The sequence below is a fragment of the Stenella coeruleoalba genome, assembly GCF_951394435.1.
Source record: "Stenella coeruleoalba genome assembly, chromosome: 19".
Classification (NCBI taxonomy): Eukaryota; Metazoa; Chordata; class Mammalia; order Artiodactyla; family Delphinidae; genus Stenella; species Stenella coeruleoalba.
In genome coordinates, this window is record NC_137165.1 from 37,557,489 (window position 1) to 37,576,262 (window position 18,774).

At 55.8% G+C, this 18,774-nt stretch overlaps 1 protein-coding gene across 1 annotated transcript; it reads right to left on the bottom strand.

The window, feature by feature from the left end:
• Positions 1 to 2,261: 2,261 nt before the first annotated feature.
• NXPH3 (neurexophilin 3) lies at positions 2,262 to 6,335 on the bottom strand. Its single transcript, XM_079903981.1, has 2 exons — positions 6,219 to 6,335; positions 2,262 to 3,837 (listed from the first exon to the last, which is right to left on the bottom strand). The coding sequence occupies exons 1-2, from the start codon at positions 6,270 to 6,272 to the stop codon at positions 3,133 to 3,135; spliced, it is 759 nt and encodes a 252-aa protein (XP_079760107.1). The 5' UTR covers positions 6,273 to 6,335; the 3' UTR covers positions 2,262 to 3,132.
• Positions 6,336 to 18,774: the final 12,439 nt, after the last annotated feature.

The window sequence follows — 18,774 nt, forward strand, 5'->3', positions numbered from 1 at the left end:
GGGATCCTCCCAGACCGGGGCACAAACCTGCGTCCCCTGCATCGGCAGGTGGACTCTCAACCACTGCGCCACCAGGGAAGCCCTCTCCTGTGTTTTGAATGGCAAGAGTGGGAGGTCCAAGCAATTGATGGGGACTGGGGGTCTATATGCCCAGGAGATGCCTAGACATTGCTCACCAAGGAGGAAGAGGTTGGCTTCTTCATAGCCAGATGCTTAGATGGACCCCTTCCCTCTGTGGGGACCAGGGGGGACAGGAAGTATCTGGTGATGGCAAGACTAGTAGAGCACAAAGTCTATTCCAGCAGAATTATGATTCGGGAGGAAATCTGTTAGTAAGGTCCTAATTGAGACGAGCCGCCCGTGTTACTGGGGAAGGCGGAAAAGGAGGGAGAGGCTGCAGAGAGCACGCGGGCAAAATGAAGTTACTGAAATGAACCCCCCCGCCCCGTGCAGGCAGAACTGTGTGCCAGGCAGGCCAGCCCTCCAGCTGTTGGCAGCATCTGGCTCTCTACAGGAGGAGAGGAGCGGGGGGCGGGGGCCAGAGGGCCCCCCGCCCTGCTGACAGTTCAGTCAGGGGGGACAGAGCAGGGGCCCAGCGCAGCCACAGGACTATGGGAGGTGCTCGTGGTCGGTCTCCAGTGTGTGTCCACAGGTGGGACAACGCACCAGAGCCCAGCAAGCCCAAGCCCCCCATGGCAGGCAGGGCCCGAGCCCTGTCCCTAGGGTGGGGAGGGAGAGGGTGGCGCGAAGGAGCTGGGGAGTCTCAAACCTCCGCTCAGGAGAGACACCCCGCAAGCAAGGTGCGTGGCTGGGCGGGGAAGAGGCTGGGATAGGAGTGTGGGCTCAAGTCACTCACCCTTTCTGGGTCCCTTCCTATGAAGGGGACGACAGCAAGGTGGCTTCTGAGACCCCACCCAGCTCTGCTCTGCGGTGTGAGGGCGATGGTCCGCGCTGAGCGCTGCTGGGCAGGGGAGACAGGCTGCGGGTGGCCAGAGCTCCCTACCCTCACGCTAGGACTCTCCTCACTCTGGCTACCTGGCCAAAAGGGACCCAGGGGGCCCGCACGCCACCCTCCCAAGAGAGCAGATCTCCAGTGGCCTCCAGAGAGGGCACTGTGATCTTGGTAGCGGGGGCCCAGCCTTCCCCACACGGAGCGCGAATGGAGTTAGCCCAGCTAACTCCCAGATGAGGTGGCCCGGGCAGCCCTCCATTCTGAGGCCCTCCTATGGGCTGGGGCAGGGGCATGGCTGCTTTCAAGCCCCTTCCGTCCCTACCCCACCCTGGCCTGTTTCTCCCCGAGCATGTCATCAGACTGAACACCCAATACCCCTGATTCTCTGAAGGGACCCTTCCCAGGAGACTTCTGCAGGAGGAGCCGCTGGAAATCACGAGGAGAAGCATCAGAGGTGTCTCCTCGTCCCAGGAAGCCAGGGCCAGAAGGGAACTCAGAGGACATCTGAGAGGCCCTCAGCGTGTGGTCCCTGGGCTGGGACCATCAGTGTCTACCTGGGCACTCATTACTCGTTAGAAAGGCAAATTCTTAGGCCCCACTCCAGACCTACTGAATTAGAAACTCTGGGGTAGAACCCAGAAATCTGGGTTTTAACAACCCTCTTGGTGATGCAGAAGCCCACTCACATTTGAGAACCTCTGGGTTCTCAAATGGCAAGCTCCTCATTTTATAGAAAAAAAATGAAAAGAGAACCAGAGAGGACAATGGACTTGCCCAAGGCCACAGAGCAAAATACTGACAAGAGTGTTGGGACCCCAGTGGGCCCATCAGACGGATATCCAGGAAGGTGACAGGGAACACCTTATGTGGCCCATCCCACCTACTACCTCTTCCTCCCCAGCTACTTCGCAGATGCCACCCTCACCCCCTACCAGCCCCGGCACAACACCGGCCCAGCTTTCGTGGCTGGAAAGGGGGTGGAGAGGGAAGCCCTGGAGCATCAGCTCCAGTAGCTGTTGGAGCCCTGCAGCTCTGGACTCCAGAAAATGTCCTGTTGCCATCTGAGAAACTCTGGCCGGACCACAGGGTGCCTGTGGCCCTCCCCACCCCCGCTCCCATACCCCTCCCCAATAACTCAGAGTCCAGTGCCCAGGAAAGCTTTATTCCTTGATCTGAGAACGAGAGTCTGCACACAGAAGTCAACAAACTGATGATTTCACAAAACCTCCCCCCTCCCCACCCCCACAGACAGACACTACGGGACAGGCCCAGCACACCCGCCGCGGTGTGGCCTCACCCTGCCCCGAGCTGCAGATGGTCCCATGGGCCACAGGGGAGGCAGCATCTCTGTCCTGGCAAGACCTGGGCTGATGGGCAAGGCTGGCTATGGAAGGCTCACTCTCTGGATAAGGTCATTCCCCGAGGAGCCAGCAAGGAGTGGGATGCACGTGGCTCACGGGTGGGCTTCCACGTGTGGTCTTGGTGCTGCGAGAATTACGATCGCCCCCTGTCTCAGCTTAAGGACGAGGGTCCCCTTCAGCACAAGGGTGGGGGTGGGGAGCAATGGCAAGAGAGGGAATTTTGGGAAGGGGTGGCCTGGCTGGGGGCAGATGGTCTCTTTGTCAAGACATCGAAGACTCCACAGGTCACCACTTCAGCCTCAAGCCACAGTCCAGGATGAGGGCTCGGGTCGGCCCACTGGGTGGGGCTGGAGAGTTCCGGTGCTGGCTCCCAGGAAGCCCCAGCTCCGCCATCCTTCAGTGCCCGCGTGCTGTCGTCACCGATGAAATAGCCCTCTCCTTGCTGTGTTCTTCCGCAGGATGGCAGGGAGGGAGCCAAGGTCTTGGGCTCCCCTCCATGACTTTATTGGTCTGCTTGCTCCAGGGACCTCCTGGACCCAGCATCTCTCTATTGCTCCGTGGGGAAGCCCTGGGAGGCCGCCCAGAGAAGCCACTCCTCGGCCAGCGCTCCTGTGTCCTGGTTGCTCCACAGCCTCAGGTTGGGGCCAGCACCTGCGCCCCCTTCCCCGCCACCTGAGGCTTGGCCCTGGCGCCCTCTCCACCCCCGCGCTCCCCGCCTGAGGCCCCTTCCTCTCCCTGCCCAGTATCCAGACAGATGGCTTCCTGTGTGGGCAGGCCTGTCCTTCCAGTCCTGGCCTGGCCTCTGTGGCCTGCCCAGGGTCACCCGGAGGGGTAGTAGGGAGTATCGCTGTGGTAGTTGTAATCCGGGCACACCTTCTGGACTAGCCTGTAGTCTGTGCTGTAGAAGGCGATGTAGACGCAGACGACTTTGAAGGGCTGGGAGCAGCTCCAGGTGGCTGAGCTCTGAGCGTGGTCTCGGGAGCAGGTCTTGGCTGGGTCGTGGGTGCAGAGCGAGATCCGGCGGCCCCGTTCCACCTTCTCCCACTCCATCCGGCAGTTGAAGATTTTGGAGGCCTTGGCTTCAATGAAGATCTGCTGCTCCTGGTGGAACTCGACAGCTTTACTGGGGGGCACGAGGCTGATGGAGATGTTGCCCTGGCCCGTGGCATTGTGTCGGAAGTGGACGCTGAAGGTCCCATTGCCGTGGTCCACGATCTTCCCCGTGACGAGCAGGTTCAGGGCTACCGTCTTGATGTTGGAGTAGAAGTCACCCCAGCCAAAGATCTTCTTCACTCTGGCCGACGGTGGGGGGCTGTGGTTCGGGCGACTGGGGGGCTGCCCGAGGACCCCCCATGCCTCCCCAGGTGGAACCAGCAGGCCTAGGAGAGTAGAGCTGGCCATGGGGCGGGACTTAGGTGACATGTGGCCCCGCTTTCGAGGCATCCGGGGCCGGGGCTGGCTCTCAGGGTCGTCACGCTCAGGGTCCTCTGAGCCAGGGGGACCATCATCCTGGCCACAGATGACCTGTGGAGGGAGTTGGGAGGAGAATGAGCACCTGGGTCCCCAGAAGACCCAGGAATTCTGGTTCACTGCCTCCCACCACCGGCATCATCGCTCTGCCCTCCCTTCCACTCTGACTTGGGGCTGAGGGGGCCCTGCACATTGCCCACCTACTCTGGGGGCTGGGTATGCACTCTGGCCTGTGTCGTGGTTCCCTCTCATGTTCTGACACTCAGGTCACCCCTAGCTCCTCTCCCCACTGTCCTGCCTCTGGTCACTGTTCAAAGTCTTGGAAGGATGGTGGAGAATTCTCTCCAGTAGACCACGGCAGCAGAGGTACATGGCCCCAGCTCCTAGGGAGCCCCAAGTCTAATGGGGGAGGCCCAGCTCCCGATGTTGGGAGAGCCTTCATCTGATAGAAGAAGCTGTGATGACAGAGCACCCCTTTCTGATAGGAGAGGTAGAGTCTCCCACTCTGTGAAATTCCCAGGCTGATGGGGGAGGTGCAGTCTCTGCCCTCAAAAAGCCCCAAGTCAGATAGGAGAGCTCCATCTCTATGCTGAGAGAGCCCCTAGTTTGACAGGGGAGGAACAGCCCTTGCCTTTGGGGACTTTCTAGTCTGTTGGATGAGACACCACCCCTATCCTGGGGTAGTTTCTACCTTCAGAGGCGAAGAGAACCAACAGATGATGGAAAAGAAAACAGAACCCAGCAAAATTCTCTCTCAAGTACACATGCAGTTTAGGTTTTGGCAGGAGGATTTGAGGGAGACCTGGGGTGAGTTCCATACCCAGGAGGGCCACACTCTCCTCCGGGGACCACTGGTGATAACTTGCCAGGACATTACTTATACTAGGAGGTAGGAGTTCTTATTATTCCCACTTCACAGATGGGGACACCAGACTCACAGGTTACATCACTACAAGGCTGTCACACAGAGTCAGACCTCCCAAGCCACTGCACTCCCGGGCGCACAAGCCAGATGGGTCCTTCTACTGGGATTTCATCCAAGCCCCATCCCCACCCAGGATCTCCTGTAAACTGCGGAGGCCTGGCTGGCCTCTGCTGCATCAGCTCTATTGACAGGCAACATCTGGGGAGGCTTCCTGAAGGAGCTGTGGGGAAGGCCAGCAGGACAGCCTGACGAGCTCAAACACAGGACAGCTCAGGAGGGCATCAGGGAGTGAACCGGGTTTCCTGAGGACAGCTGCCTGGTGTGGGTTTGCTCAGCTTCTGAAGAGAGTACTTACCTTACGTATCTCGTTATGAGCACCGGGGCACCAGCTCACAGCTGGGCAGCATCTGGATTTGCTGGTGACCCTGGGATGAGGGTGGGGGATGCCTGAGGTCTGGAGGGCTCCAAAGGGGTTTGTGGTCTCTTTTCTGGCCCTGGCCATGCCTGGGGCTGTGTGCGGTGGCCCTGCCTGCCAGGACCCAAGGGTGGGGCGGAGGGACAGTAGGAGGGGAAGCTCTGAGGGCTGGGCTCAAGGCGGCAGACCTGTGTGTACTCGGCCGCCGGGGGTCACAGCTGAATGGCTGGAGGATGGGGAGAAGGGCCCCGGGTGGGGATGTGATAAGGGAGGGCTTCTTCCACACGGTGGCAAAGATAATTATTGTTTTGAGGAGAAGGGCAGACCCAGGTGTGGGGCTGAGGCTTCTCCAAGACGGGATTGGTGGGTGGCGGTTGGCCACCCGAACCAATTGGTGGGTCGGAGGGGAGCTGAGCCCTGGGCTGGGGTCTGGGGTCGATTCCGCGCGTCCTGGGCCGCCAGGAAGGAGCGAGCGAGCGCTCGGGGAGCGGGCTCTGGGCGCTCCGCTCAGCTGCCGCGAGAGCCCGGGGCGGGAGCCGCCTGCCCAGGTCCTGTGGGGCTCCGGCTGCGCGCAGCCGGGAGAGAAGAGGAAAACAACAGGCGGGGAGGGAGGGAGCGGGAGGGAAGGCGGCAGCGAGGGACGCGGGGGCCGCCCCGCGCCTGTACTGGCTCGTACGCTGATGGACCCAGAGCGCGGGGCCCCTAGGTCAGGGAAGAGCCCCACAGCTCTGATGACTCTGGCAGGTCATCAGCTCCACAGCCATCCCCCACCACCCTTCCGCACGGCCCGGGGCCCGGGAAGGGGTCGAGTAACCCTTGGCGACGGCTGCGGGCATTTTCCCTCGTGCCCGTCGCACCTCCCGCCACCAGAGGCCGAGTGGGTGGGCCAGCCCAGCACCCTCTCCCCGCCCCTATTAACCCTTACTGTCCAGTCTCTGGCCTCGGCCCCGCCCTCTCCCCCAGCCTCCAGGCTTCCGCTCCATCCCCGGGATGCTGAGGGGAAGGGAGAAAGTTTTCGGGCTTGGAAGCTTCCCGCGCTCTCCCCCAATCCTCCCGGCCCCCGCCCCTCCGCGCCGCTCCCCGCGGACCACTCACCAGATAGAGGCTGCCCTGCACTAGGAACACGAAGCAGCAGCGAGTCAGTTGCATCTTCCTCCTTTGCTCTCGTGCCCCTTTCTCTCGTCTTTCCCCCTCAGGGTACCAGGCCCTTCCTCACCCCTTGCTCTTTCAGGCGCGCCGTCCCATGCTCCAGTCCCAGGCCACTCGCGGCCCTTCGCTCTGCCAGCCGCCCAGGACCGACCCCGCCCCCTTCGGTCCAGCTGTGCAGCCGCCGCCCCCCTCCCCTGGTCCAGCTGTGCGCGGCACGGCCCCCTCTCGAGGTCCCAGATGGGTGCCCCGAGCGCCTCGAAGGGCCCCAGCTGCGCGGTGGCTCCGCCGCTCCAGATATGCCCCCTCGGTTCCAGCGGCGCCGCTCTCGCCCAGATGTGTTGGGGACCCGCGCGCGCGCTCGTCCCTGTGCTAATTCCCCAGACCAGACGGCCCCTCCCGCCCCGTCGCGGCGCGCCCCCTGGCGGACGCCCCTGGCCGCGCCGAGACCCGCCGCCGCTACCCGCGCAGCGCCCCGCCAGACTGGAGCGCTTCTGGCGCCCAGGCGGCTCCCGCTTCCTCGTCCCTCCCACCGGCTGCGGCGGCGGCGGCGGCGGCGGCAGGTACTGTGAGCCCAGCCGGTACCTCCAGAGTTAACTCCTCCCCTGCCGGCCAGCAACCCAGGGACCTAGGACGCGAGGGGCAGGATGTGGGGGCGGAGTAACTGGGCGAGGAAGGGAGAGGGTGGTGGCCTCGGGAATAGGGGCACTACTTTTTCCACCCCTCTGGCAGGGCGCCTGTCCCCGGTCGCGAGCATTGGGGATCCGCTGCCTTGCCCTGAATCCCAAGAGGCCTGGAATTTGGAAAGGTCATTTTTCCCGAACTCATTACGAGAGCCAGAAAAGAACGTCTTCCTTACTGTAGCCTATTCCCACAGCCCAAAGTCCACTTCTCTCCGCAAGAGTTGCGTTTGTGCTGAGGGAAGTTCTTCTAGATGTCTAGCCTGTACTCCTTTTGTTCAGGAGTCAGTTCCTTTCCTCTTCTACGTTACTCAGAGGGGCAGGGATAACCCTCCCTGCCTCCCCCCAATACCTCTCAGTCCAGTCGCTGTAACAGGGAACTTTTGGCTGGAGCGCTGGGCTGAAAAGGCCACTAGGGTCCAGACTGGATTCTGGGGCTGGGGTCAGGGGTAAGCCTCCTGAGAAGCTGGGGAGCCAGGTGGGCAAGGCCTCCCTGGAGGCTGTACCTCCATTCTTCACTACTGCCCTCCCTGTGATCCAGGGAGCCCCAGGCTGGGATGTGGGGCTCCTATGCCAGCAGGGTCTCTATCTCCGGTCTCTGCAAACTTCCCAGGCGAGGAGGAAGAAAATGACCCTCATCCAAGATTCCCAAAGGTGGGGCCCATCCCCCATCCCCCCACACCTCTGGGTTTTCTTCCTGGAATTGCAGGGCCCCTTTAGTCCTTAGAAAAATCAAAGGTCGGATTCTAGCACCCAGCACCCCTCAGAGGCTGTGAGGGTGAGGAGGTACCCCAGCATTTGGAGCAGCCCCAGCCTGGGCTGGGCCCATGGGGCAGGATGGGTGGGCACTCCGCTCTGGCCCTCGAGGCCCAGCTTGGTCTCTGGCTGCAGCCCCCAGCACACACCCAGCCTCCTCCCCCACCATCTGCCAGGCGGGTGCGCGGGGAATGCAGATGAATGTTAATATCAGCCTGGGCCAAGTGCGATGAGGGAGACAGATTCTGCAGAGCGCAGACAGCATCACAGAGCCCCCTGCATTCCCCAGGCACCCTGGGCAGTATGGGATGCAGCAGCCCCTCCCTGGTGGTGGCGGTGGGGGTGTGTGCATGTCTAGTCAAAGACCCCCCTCCCCCACCCAAAGCCTGGGGAGGGAGGAACAGATAAATCCTTGTCTGGCCTCTGAGCCTCTGGTCCGGCTGGGAGGAAGAAGCTGTCGGCCTGAGCGTGAGCAGCTGGTTCTGGCCCTCAGCTAGGCAGGTGTGTAGCTGGGCCCACTCCTTGTCCATCTCCAGGAGGTCCTATCCCCAGGAGAGCAGTGTGACCCAGCAGAAAGAGCACAGGTCTTCAGGCCAGACAGCCCTGGATTCTACTCCAAGCCTGGCTGTGTGACCTTGGGCAAGTTGCTTTGGTTCTCTGATGCCAGTGTCTTGATCTGTTGTTGCAGGAACTAAATGAGACCGAATGTGCAAGCGAAGCCCAGGCGCAATGGCTGGCAGGCAGTCATGGCGTTCGATAAAGGGAAGCTCTTGCTTTTCTACTACCCACACATTTGCTCTGGCTGCGCCTCCTGCCAGGCTGGCCTTCACTGCCCTATTGGCTCTTCCTGGCTGTCACTTCCTTCAAGTTTCCCCTCTGCATTCATCCATCATCCATCGGCCAAGCCTGTCCTCAGTGCCAGGCACCGGGCCAGGGGTTGGGACACGGAGACGAATTGGACACCATCCCTGCCCTCAAGGATCTCACTGCGTAGCGTGGAACCAAGACATGAAAATCAATGAGTATAACTCAGTGTGGTGAGTAGAATAACAGATCCCTCTACCAGGCAGGATGGATACACTAAGGACCATGCGGGGTGGGGTGGGGTGGGGTGGGGGGTGGCGGGGACGGTGGGGGGATCGGAGAGGGATGGCTTCCTGGAGGAGGTGATGCCGAAGGACTGACTGAATGGTCAAAGGTCTGGAGGCCAGAACAAGAAGCAGTTTGTTGTTACTGGAGCTCAGTGGGGAGGGGAGGAAGTTGGAGCGGCAAGCTGGGGCCAGCTGGCGGAAGGTCCTTCCTGCAGGTCAAGGGGGTTAGGACCTTGAAAATCGTTTGAAGGGTTTTAAGGGGGCTGGTGAGTGTAGTCAGATTTGCAGTTTAGAAAGCTTTTGGAAAATTCACTGGAAAGAGGAAAGACTTGAGGAAAGGAACCAGTTAGGGGATAAATGCAATGGTCTGGGGTGAGAGAGAGGGGTAGACTGAAAACATCTTTAGGAGGGAGGCAAATCAGGATTGAGTTGTTGCTGAAATGAGGAAGGAAGGGAGACAGAGAGTCAAGTATGATACCCAAGTTTCTGGCTTGGGCAATGGGCAGGATGCTCGCTGAGGTGGGCACTACATGCGAGAGGATGTGTTGGGGGGTAGAAGGTGGCTTCTGGGGAAGTGGGGAGGTCAGTATCAGTCATGTCAAATCTGGGTGCTGTTGGCCAAACAAGGGCAGATGAAAGTCTAGCTGGGGGTACTGGAGGTGTGGATGTGAAAGAGGAATAAGGGGCTTGGATGGAGGACCCCTGGGCACCCTGGCATTTAAGGGGTGGGCAGAGGAAGAACAGCCCCCAAAGGATCCCAGACAGGAGCCGGCAGCCAGGGGCAAGGAGGGCGTGTGGGCTGATCCTGGAAGCAGCAGAAGTACTGGGGCTCTCACACTCGAGAGTGCCAAGCAGAGGTTATTGTACACATGCAGATGCTAGGGTCCCACCCCAGGGTCAGCAGATGGGAGCTCAGAACCAGGCATTTTTGCCCCCTTCCCAGGTAATGCCGATGGAGGTGGTCTCTGGACTTCACTTTGATAAACTGGTGTATGGGGAGTGTCAGGATAGAGGGAACAAGCAGCAGCTCAGAGGAGCAGAGCAGCCTGGCAAGGCAGAGACAAAAAAGTGACCACAGGTTTGGCCGAGATTCCTCCGGCAACTGTACCCAACCTCGGTCCTTCCACCTGCTCCCAGGGTGGGGAGACAGATGGCAGATTCAGTGAACTCTGTGCGCAGCTGTGCTGGAGGTAACCCCAGGTGTGTCTGCCATGCAGGCTCACCTCTCCTCTTACCCCCAACGCCCTCCCCACCACACCTTGCACACAGCAGATGCCCAACGAAAGGGGAAGAACTCAACCTGCTAGTACCGCCCCGCGGCCCCCAGCCTCCTTGGCACCCACTTGCACCCTGGATGTCGGTCGACTGGGCGTTTGCTTAGCACCCCTGACGCTTTCGCCTGCCTCAGTCTCACCTTTGGAAGAATCCTGTCTATATGCCTCCCCTCCTCCCTACCACCCCAGTGCTGGAGGAAAGAAAACAACAGAGGGGTGCCCGGTCAGCGCTTATTGAATAAATAGGAAATGGGGCTCCTGATGCTTTGAAAGGCAGAGAATGGATGCCCTTGAGCCGCTTGGAGCAGAGAGGTGCGGGGGAGAGGGGGGAGTAGTTCATTATTGCTAACAATCTCTCATGTTTACCTGGAAAATTGCAATTTTTAAGTGTTATGATAGAATGCTACATAGAGGGAACCAGGGGAGCCCAGAGGAAAACCCTAATTCTAATGAGGGGGCCAAGGACGAATCCCAGAGAAATTGGTCTTGTGATATGCGGATCAGCTCAGGTGGGAGGGGAAGGAAAGAACCTTCCAGGCAGAGGAAGCAGCTCATGCAAAGGCCAGAGATGAAAGAAAGGCTGAGAATGGGGTTCTGATGAGGACAAGATGAAAGACTCGTTTGTTCCACAAATAGTTATCGGGTGTCTACTTGTATGTCGGGTCCTGGGCTGGGTGTGAGGGTACAGCTGTGATTGAGAGATGGCAGTCCTTATTCGCGTGGAGAATTGGGGCTCTGGGAGAGACAGAGATTAAATAGCTAAGCATACAAAAACACAAGCTCTGAGATGCTGGAAGGTGGTATGAAGGATGAAGATCACCAAGTTCTGAGTAAGAGAGAAACCAAGTAGGGGGCCCACTTTACCTGGAAGTGGTCAGGGAAAGCTCTGTGAGATGTGACGTTTCAGCTGGGACCAGAAGGGCGAGGAGGCGTCGCCAGCCATTGAGCTGGGGTGGGGGCTTCCAGGCAGAGGGAACAGCGCATGCTAAGGCTCAGAGACTAGGGAGAGTTTGGTGCTTTGGAGAAGCCAGAGGCAGTAAGGATTGTGAAGGAGTGGGGAGTGAGCCAGAGCCAGAGAGGTGCGCCGGGGCTGGACGGCTCAGGGCTCTATGGGTCTAGTGAAAGGTTTGGGGCTTCCTCCTGTGATAAAGGTGTTTGTTTTGTATTACAGGTTTTTAATTTACAAGTTTTAAACAAGGGGCAGACTTGCACTTTAGAACGATCACTCTGATGGCAGAGGATTTAAGAGAGTGGGTGACACTGGAAGCTGGGAGGTGATGATGTCCTGGGTTAGGGCAGAACCCCTTGGGATGGGAAGGAGGGGATGGCCTTGACAGACATTTAAGGAGTGGAATGGAGAGGAGTTAGGCTCTAGGACTGGGGTTGAGGGGTCAAAGATGCCCCCAGCTTTCTGGCCCGCGGGACACAGGACGGAGGGCAGGTTTGTGGGAGGATGCAGAGCCCCACCCTGGACAGGTGGCGTCAGGTGCTTCAGGTGCAGCAAAGAGCTGGGTGCAGAGTGGAGTTCCCACTGAAGGGACCAGACTGGGAGGCGTGTGAGCCTCGAGAGTTATCAGAGGTGAGAGTGGGAGGAAGTCGCAAAGGACAGAGCACAGCGAGGGTGCAGAATGGGGCTGCCAGGGCCAGTCATGTAGGGAAGAGTGATGGAAGAGAGGGGGGATGGGGCAGGGGAGGGACAGGGGAGCCAGGAAGCAGGTGGGAACCCCCTGGCCTCAGAAGCCTGAGGGAAGCTACTCACATCCCACACTGTACCTACCTCCTGCCTCCGGCTTTGAGGGGTCATTTTGTCTATGCCCCTGCCTCTCACAGGTCTCTCCAGCCAGGAGGGCCCTCCTGCTCAAAAGGCTCCCTCGTGTGCTCTTGTTGAGAGGAAAGGATAAGGACGTGGGGTCCAGCCCTCCTGGATTAGGGTCTGGCTCTGAGATCGGCTGTGCGGGTGATCTGGGAGAACCTCTTGTCTTCCTTGGGCCTCAGCTGCCCCGTCTGTAAAGGGGGATCACACTGCCCCTCTCCTGGGGTGAGGACTCGGTGAGGGTGAGAGCGTCTGGCTCTCTACTGGGCACATGTACACCCTGGTCCTTTATCTGCATCGAGCTGGTGGAAAGTGCTTTGTAAACAGCGAAGCACTTGAGCGAAAGGAGTCTGGCCGCGCCCCTTCCAGCTACTCGCCAGTTATCTTCGGAGGTGGGAAGCAAGGGGGAGAAACAGGGCCTGAATTGCACCGCTAGACTGCAGGGCACCTGGCAGGGGCCCCGCACCTGGCACCAGGTCATCTGTTCTCCACCTGTCGGCTGGACACAGGTCGCCGTGGTCAAAGCCAACTCCCCGGGGGATGATAAGGAGACCGCGCTGGCGTGTCGTGTCGGACGTGAGTGGGGTCAGCGCGCCGCCTGGTGGGCACTTGGGACGCTGCCTGCGGGCGCTTTGCGCCGCGAGGAAGGCGAGGATTCACCTGACCGCCGCGCTGCCCCCTCTCGCTCGCCAGTGCCCGGTGCCCAGGCGTTTGATGACAACGCCTTAAGACAATGAAGGGCCTGTGCTGCTCAGAGATGTCGTTGCGCGATCGAGCTCTGGAGCCAGATCCCCTGGGTCCCAATCCTGCGTTTGCCACTGTGTCTTGGGCAAATGATTACGCCTCACTGTGCCCGGTTTCTTCATAGGGATAATAACAGTATAAATTTGTTGGGAACGGCGTCTGGCATATAGTTAGTGCTCAATAAACGCCGCCTATTCTTATATACGCATTCAGTTATTCAGTCAACCACAGGCTTTCACGTCGCTGTCGGACCAGGAGGCAGCTCTGGAGCGAAAATAGCCTCGACTGAGACGGGGAGGGGGGTCGTGCCCCCTCGGGCACGCGAAGGGAGCCTCGAGTTCTTTATTTGTGAAAGGGTCAGTACAACATCTGTAGTGAGAAATTCCCGCTTCCTTTTCACGGAAGGGGTTCAGGGTGGGCGTAGAGGCCACGCTCACCTGCACCCTGGCCCTCGGGTTCGCCTCCATTCCGGCCCGAATTCAGGGGCGCGCGCCCCTCTGGACCCCCAACGGACACTGGGTCCAGAGCCCCCCGTGGCAGCCTCCTCCGGAGGTCGAGGCGTCCACCCCGCTGGGTCCCTTCCCCTCCTCCCCCATAGGGCTGGCGGGGCGCATCACCCCCTCGCCCTCCGACGGTCGCCCGGGCGTCCAGACGGCCTGCCTGCACCTTCCATTTCCAGGCCGATGGTGACGCCTGGCGGCGGAAGGAAGGACAACCGGAACCTCCACTCAAGGAACTCCTATCTAAACTCTTGGGCACCGCTGGGTGGGGGCGGGGCGTTGGGGTGGGGGAGATGAGGAGACAGTGTCAGGGGGATCCAGGAGGTTGAAGGGCTTCCCAGAGCAGCACTGACCTGAGCTTCTGTTGCGGAGATGCCATCAAGACCTTCCGATTCCAAATCTGATCAAAGGGGCAGGGGGAGTCGAAGGGCACTGAGGAGGGGGGCAGGGTTGGGGTGGTAGCCAGATGAGACCCCAGAGAGTTCGGGAGGAAGACTTCCCTAGTATTCTCCCTCCACCCCATTTGGGGTCATCACTGTTCCCCTTTGGTGCCATAGCCCTTCCCACATTTCAATATAGGGCAGAACATGGGGGGAATGAGCCTGGGAGTGGCCACAGGCTGAAAGGGACCTCAGTCAGGCCACTCCTGGAAGGGTCAGCGCAGCCATGAAGAGGCAGCAGGAAGGACGCCACTGGGGGTGCTTTTCTGACCCCTGTTCTGCCCTGGACCACCACGGCTGCCCACACCTTCCTCACGCAGACTCAGCACTGGCTTGATCTGCAGCCTTTCAGGCTTGGGCATCGGGGAATGACCTCAGCCCAAAGGCATAACCTACTCACTCCTGAACGCCAGGCCCAAAGTCAGCCAACTCTGGACATGGGATTCCACAGACTCTGCCAACTCCAAGTATACAAAATCATCCTCTTCACATCCTGAGCCACAGTCCTGTGGCCTCCTGTGTTCCTCCCTCCTTGAAGGACGCCACCATCCACCTCATTGGAATCTTGGTGCCAGCCTTGCCCCCTGCCTCTCTTCCCAACGTCCAGTTGCCTCTCCTCCAACCCACTGGAGGCTTCAGGACTCCATCATTGCTCACTGGGACCACAGTAGCCCGGAATGGTCTCTCCCAGTCATTCCTTACGTACCCCACGCCAAAGGGAGATTAATTTCCAAGATGCAAATTAGATGATCTCCTTCTCCTATTTCAAATCCTGGGAAGGCTTCCCACAGCCCCAAACTAGACAATGCATATTGAAAACATTCATGAAATGGTACCAACATCCTCTCATTTAATCACACAACCTCCTGAGGTAGCTTCTATTACTACCGCATTTTACAGATGAGAAAACTGAGGCTTCAGGAGATAAGCTGGCTTCCCCGAGGATCCGTAGCTAATACTCTTCAGAGCTGAGATTTGGACCCAGGCGGCCTGGCTTGCTGAACCCATGCGTTTACTCACCACACCAGTGTGTCCTAAAGTGAAGTATTTGTTGTGTTGGCTGGGAGATTCCTTTAAAAAAAAAGTAGTACAGATGAACAATTTTAATTTTCATAGAAATGTTTCCTTTTAAGGCTTTTGTTCTATTTTCTTTTATTTATAGCAAGGGATACTGGTTTCCCATTTATGGAGGTGATACAAAGTGACCCTTTAAAATTAATTTATTTTAAGGGAAAAGAGTAGCTAACTGAAAGCAAAGTACTAAGTACGTGACAGCCTGGGCGGAATGTGGAGCTGGGAAATGAGCGTCGGTACACTCGCTGCGACGCTGTGCTTCTCGGGAGAAATGGCAGACTCTGCAGTACGCTTGCATGTGCTCTGGCCCCACTTGTTACGGACCAGGGTTCTTGACATCCTTAATCAATAGAAATTGACCAGAGGCCAAACAAGAAATTCAGGCAAGGCTTTATTGGGACCCCTGCTGCAGCAGAGGGGAGTGAGAACAAGCAACAGATTCCCCTGCTCACTCCCTCCAAAGGGAGGGCAAGCTGGGTCCAGGGGTCATGCCTGAGGGGGGGCTTAGGGGGTTTGCCTACCCCTTCGGCGGTGTTGTGTGCAGGGGGCATGCCCGGTACCCTGCTTCTGCTCTCCGTTCTTCAGAAGTGGCAATCGGGATTTTTGGTCTTTTTGTATCTTTTTGTCCATAATTTGCCCCAACTGTACATGCACGCAGTTATTTTTAGTCCCTTGTAGTTTCTTTGTATTTTGTCCAGGTGCAAGCATGGCAGCAAAGGGTCCCAGATTCCAGGTCCCAGCCTGTCTCACGCTTCACTCTGCAGACTGCCCCTTGCTTTCTCTTCTCTACCGACACTCCTTTCCTGGGGCCTCTGAACCACTTGCAGCTCCCCAAACACACCAGGCTTTGCCTTGCCTCCGTGCCTTTGTACACACAGTTCTTGCCACCTGGCGGCCCCTTCCTCCGTGGCTGTCGGGTGAACACTTGCTCTCCATTGGACTATTCACCAACCTCAGGCAGCACTCCCTTCTTGAAGCTTTTCTGACACCTCTCCCACCATTGTTCCCCCAGAATCACCTGTCCTCACTTTGTTCTCCCTTCTCTCCCCAGGCTGTGAATTCCTAGAAGACAGGGACAGTCTTCTTTGGTCCAATGCCTGACACTCAGGAGGAGCTCAATAAACGTGTATGCAATTTGAATGAATGAATTCCATGGCAAGTCAGGTGGGGATAAGGCAGATTCCAGCTGGGAGGAATGGGGTGGGGGATTACAGCCTTTAAGGAGAAGGTGGGTATGGGCTCTTGAGCTGGATGTCGATGGCAGCATGGAGAACTGGGGAATTCAGTCTTCCAGACGCAGATGTAAAGGATCTGTATGGGAACTTATTTATTAAAGGGGAATGTCAATTTAGGGGAAAAGTCGATTTATTTAATAAATGATGCTGCCGTATCGGTGACCCATCGGGAAGAAAATAAAGCCAAATCCTTCCCTCTGACCTGACAACACCTACAAAATAGACCCCTGATGGATTAAAGTTTTAGAGTGAAAAATAAAAGCTAAAAATATTAGGAGAAAAGTTAGAAGAATAATTCTTTAACCTTGCGGGAACAGGAAACCCAGAAGCCATAAAAAAGAGAGAGAAAGGGACTTCCCTGGTGGTCCAGTAGTTAAGAATCCGCCTTCCACTGCAGGGGATGCAGGTTCGATCCCTGGTCAGGGAACTAAGATCCCACATGCCACGGGGCAACTAAGCCTGCGTGCCTCAACTATTGAGCCCGTGTGCTCTAGATCCCACGCGCCACAACTAGAGAAGCCCGCGTGCCACAACAAAGAGCCCGTGTGCCACCATGAAGATCCTGCATGCCGCAACTAAGACCCAATGCAGCCAAATTAATTAATTAATTAATTAAAAAAGAAAAGACTTTCTCTTTAAAAAAAAAAGAGAGAGAGAAAGATTTGGTTACAGAAGAAAGTATTTCAGAGGGACATAAGTTTCCACAAACAAAATAGAAAGGTCAACAACACACTGAAAAAAAATACCTTTGCAACATGTGTAATAGACAAACGGTTAATATCCTTACTATGAAAAAAATTTTATAAACCAATAAGAAAAAGACAAAAAATAAAAGAGTGGGCAGAAGTATAAACAAGCGGTTAACAGAAAATATATATGGAAAGTCAGTCAGCCTCAGCAGGTGTCAGAGAAATACAATTTAAAACAACAATGAGATATGTATTGTTAAAACTTATTTTATTGACGTATAGTTGATTTACAATGTTGTGTTAATTTCTGCTGTACAACAAAGTGATTCAGCTATACATATATATATTCTTTTTCATATTCTTTTCCATTATGGTTTATCACAGGATATTGACTATAGTTCCCTGTGCTATACACTAGGACCTTGTTGTTTGTCCATTCTATATATAATAGTTTGCATCTGCTAATCCCAAACTCCCAATCCATCCCTCCTCCAACCCCTTGGCAACCACGAGTCTGTGCTCTACGTCTGATTTTGTTTCTGTTTTGTAGATAAGTTCATTTGTGTCATATTTTAGATTCCACATAGAAGTGATATCATATGGTATTTGTCTTTCTCTTTCTGACTTACTTCACTTAGTATGGTAATCTCTAGTTGCATCCATGTCGCTGCAAATGGCATTATTTCATTCTCTTTTATGGCTGAGTAGTATTCTATTGTATATATGTACCATATTTTCTTTACGCATTCGTCTGTTGATGGGCATTTAGGTTGTTTCCATGTCTTGGCTATTGTGAATAGTGCTGCTATGAACATAGGGGTGCTTGTGTCTTTTTGAATTATAGTTTTTTCTGGATATATGCCCGGGAGTGGGATTGCTGGGTCATATGGCAACTCTATTTATAGTTTTTTGAGGAACCTCCATGCTGTTTTCTATAGTGGCTGCACCAATTTACATTCCCACCAACAAAGTAGGAGGTTCCCTTTTCTCCACACCCTCTCCAGCATTTGTTATTTGTAGATTTTGTAATGATGACCATTCTGATCAGTGTGAGGTGGTACCTCATTGTAGCTTTGATTTGCATTTCTCTAATAATTAGTGACGTTGAGTATCTTTTCATGTGACTGTTGTCCATCTGTATGTCTTCTTTGGAGAAATATCTATTTATGTCTTCTGCCCATTTTCCGATTGGGTTGTTTATGGTTTTTTTTGTTGTTGAGTTGTATGAGCTGTTTGTATATTTTGGAAATTAAGCCCTTGTCAGTTGCATGAGATATGTATTTTTTAAACTAGTAGATTTTATTTTTCAGAACAGTTTTAGACTTACAGAAAAAATTGAGCAGATAGAGAGTTCCCATAGGCACCCCTCCCCCCACCCCATACACGGTTTCCCCTGATATTAACAATTTATATTAGCATGGTGCATCTGTTACAATTAAAGAAACGATACTGGTATATTATTATTAACTAAAGTCCATACTTTATTCAGATCTTCCTACTTTTTACATTCTTCTGTCTCAGGATCCCATCCAGGATACCTCATTACATTTAATCTCTTTAAGCTCCTCTTGGCTGTGACCTTTCCTCAGACAGTGCTTTTTTTTTTTTTTTTTTTTTTTTTTTTTTTGCGGTACGCGGGCCTCTCACTGTTGTGGCCTCTCCCGTTGCAGAGACGCGCAGGCTCAGCGGCCATGGCTCACGGGCCCAGCCGCTCCGCGGCACGCGGGATCCTCCTGGACCGGGGCACAAACCTGTGTCCCCCGCATCGGCAGGCGGACTCTCAACCACTGCGCCACCAGGGAAGCCCTGTGCTTATTTTTGATGACTTGACAGTTTGAGAAGTATTGGTCAGGATTTTGTAGAATGCCCCTCTGCTGGAATTTGATCTTTTTCTCATAGGCGGGGGCTATGCCTTTTGGGGAGGTTGACCACAGAGGTAAAGCGCCATTCTTATCACATCATATCAAGGGTACATACGTAATAGGGAAGAACAAACCTGACTCCATATTGGATCTGTTTCTTTCACATTAACCTTTGTATTATATTGTTTTTGCTACAAGTTAATCAGTGAAAGGATGTTGCGCAGAGCTTAAAGTATACGTAATGGCTCATCTCTGGGAAACCTGCCTCCATGCCTGAGCCTTAGCTCACAGGAAACATCCTGCCCAGGTCTGCAGGAAAGAAGAAATTAACACATCCCCTCCAGAGT

Excerpts from the sequence above, each read along its gene's own strand:
- NXPH3 (XM_079903981.1), bottom strand. The coding sequence starts at position 6,272 with ATGCAACTGACTCGCTGCTGCTTCGTGTTCCTAGTGCAGGGCAGCCTC. Across the intron at positions 3,838-6,218 it reads TGCAGGGCAGCCTCTATCTG|GTCATCTGTGGCCAGGATGA; the intron begins GTGAGTGGTCCG and ends CTCCCTCCACAG.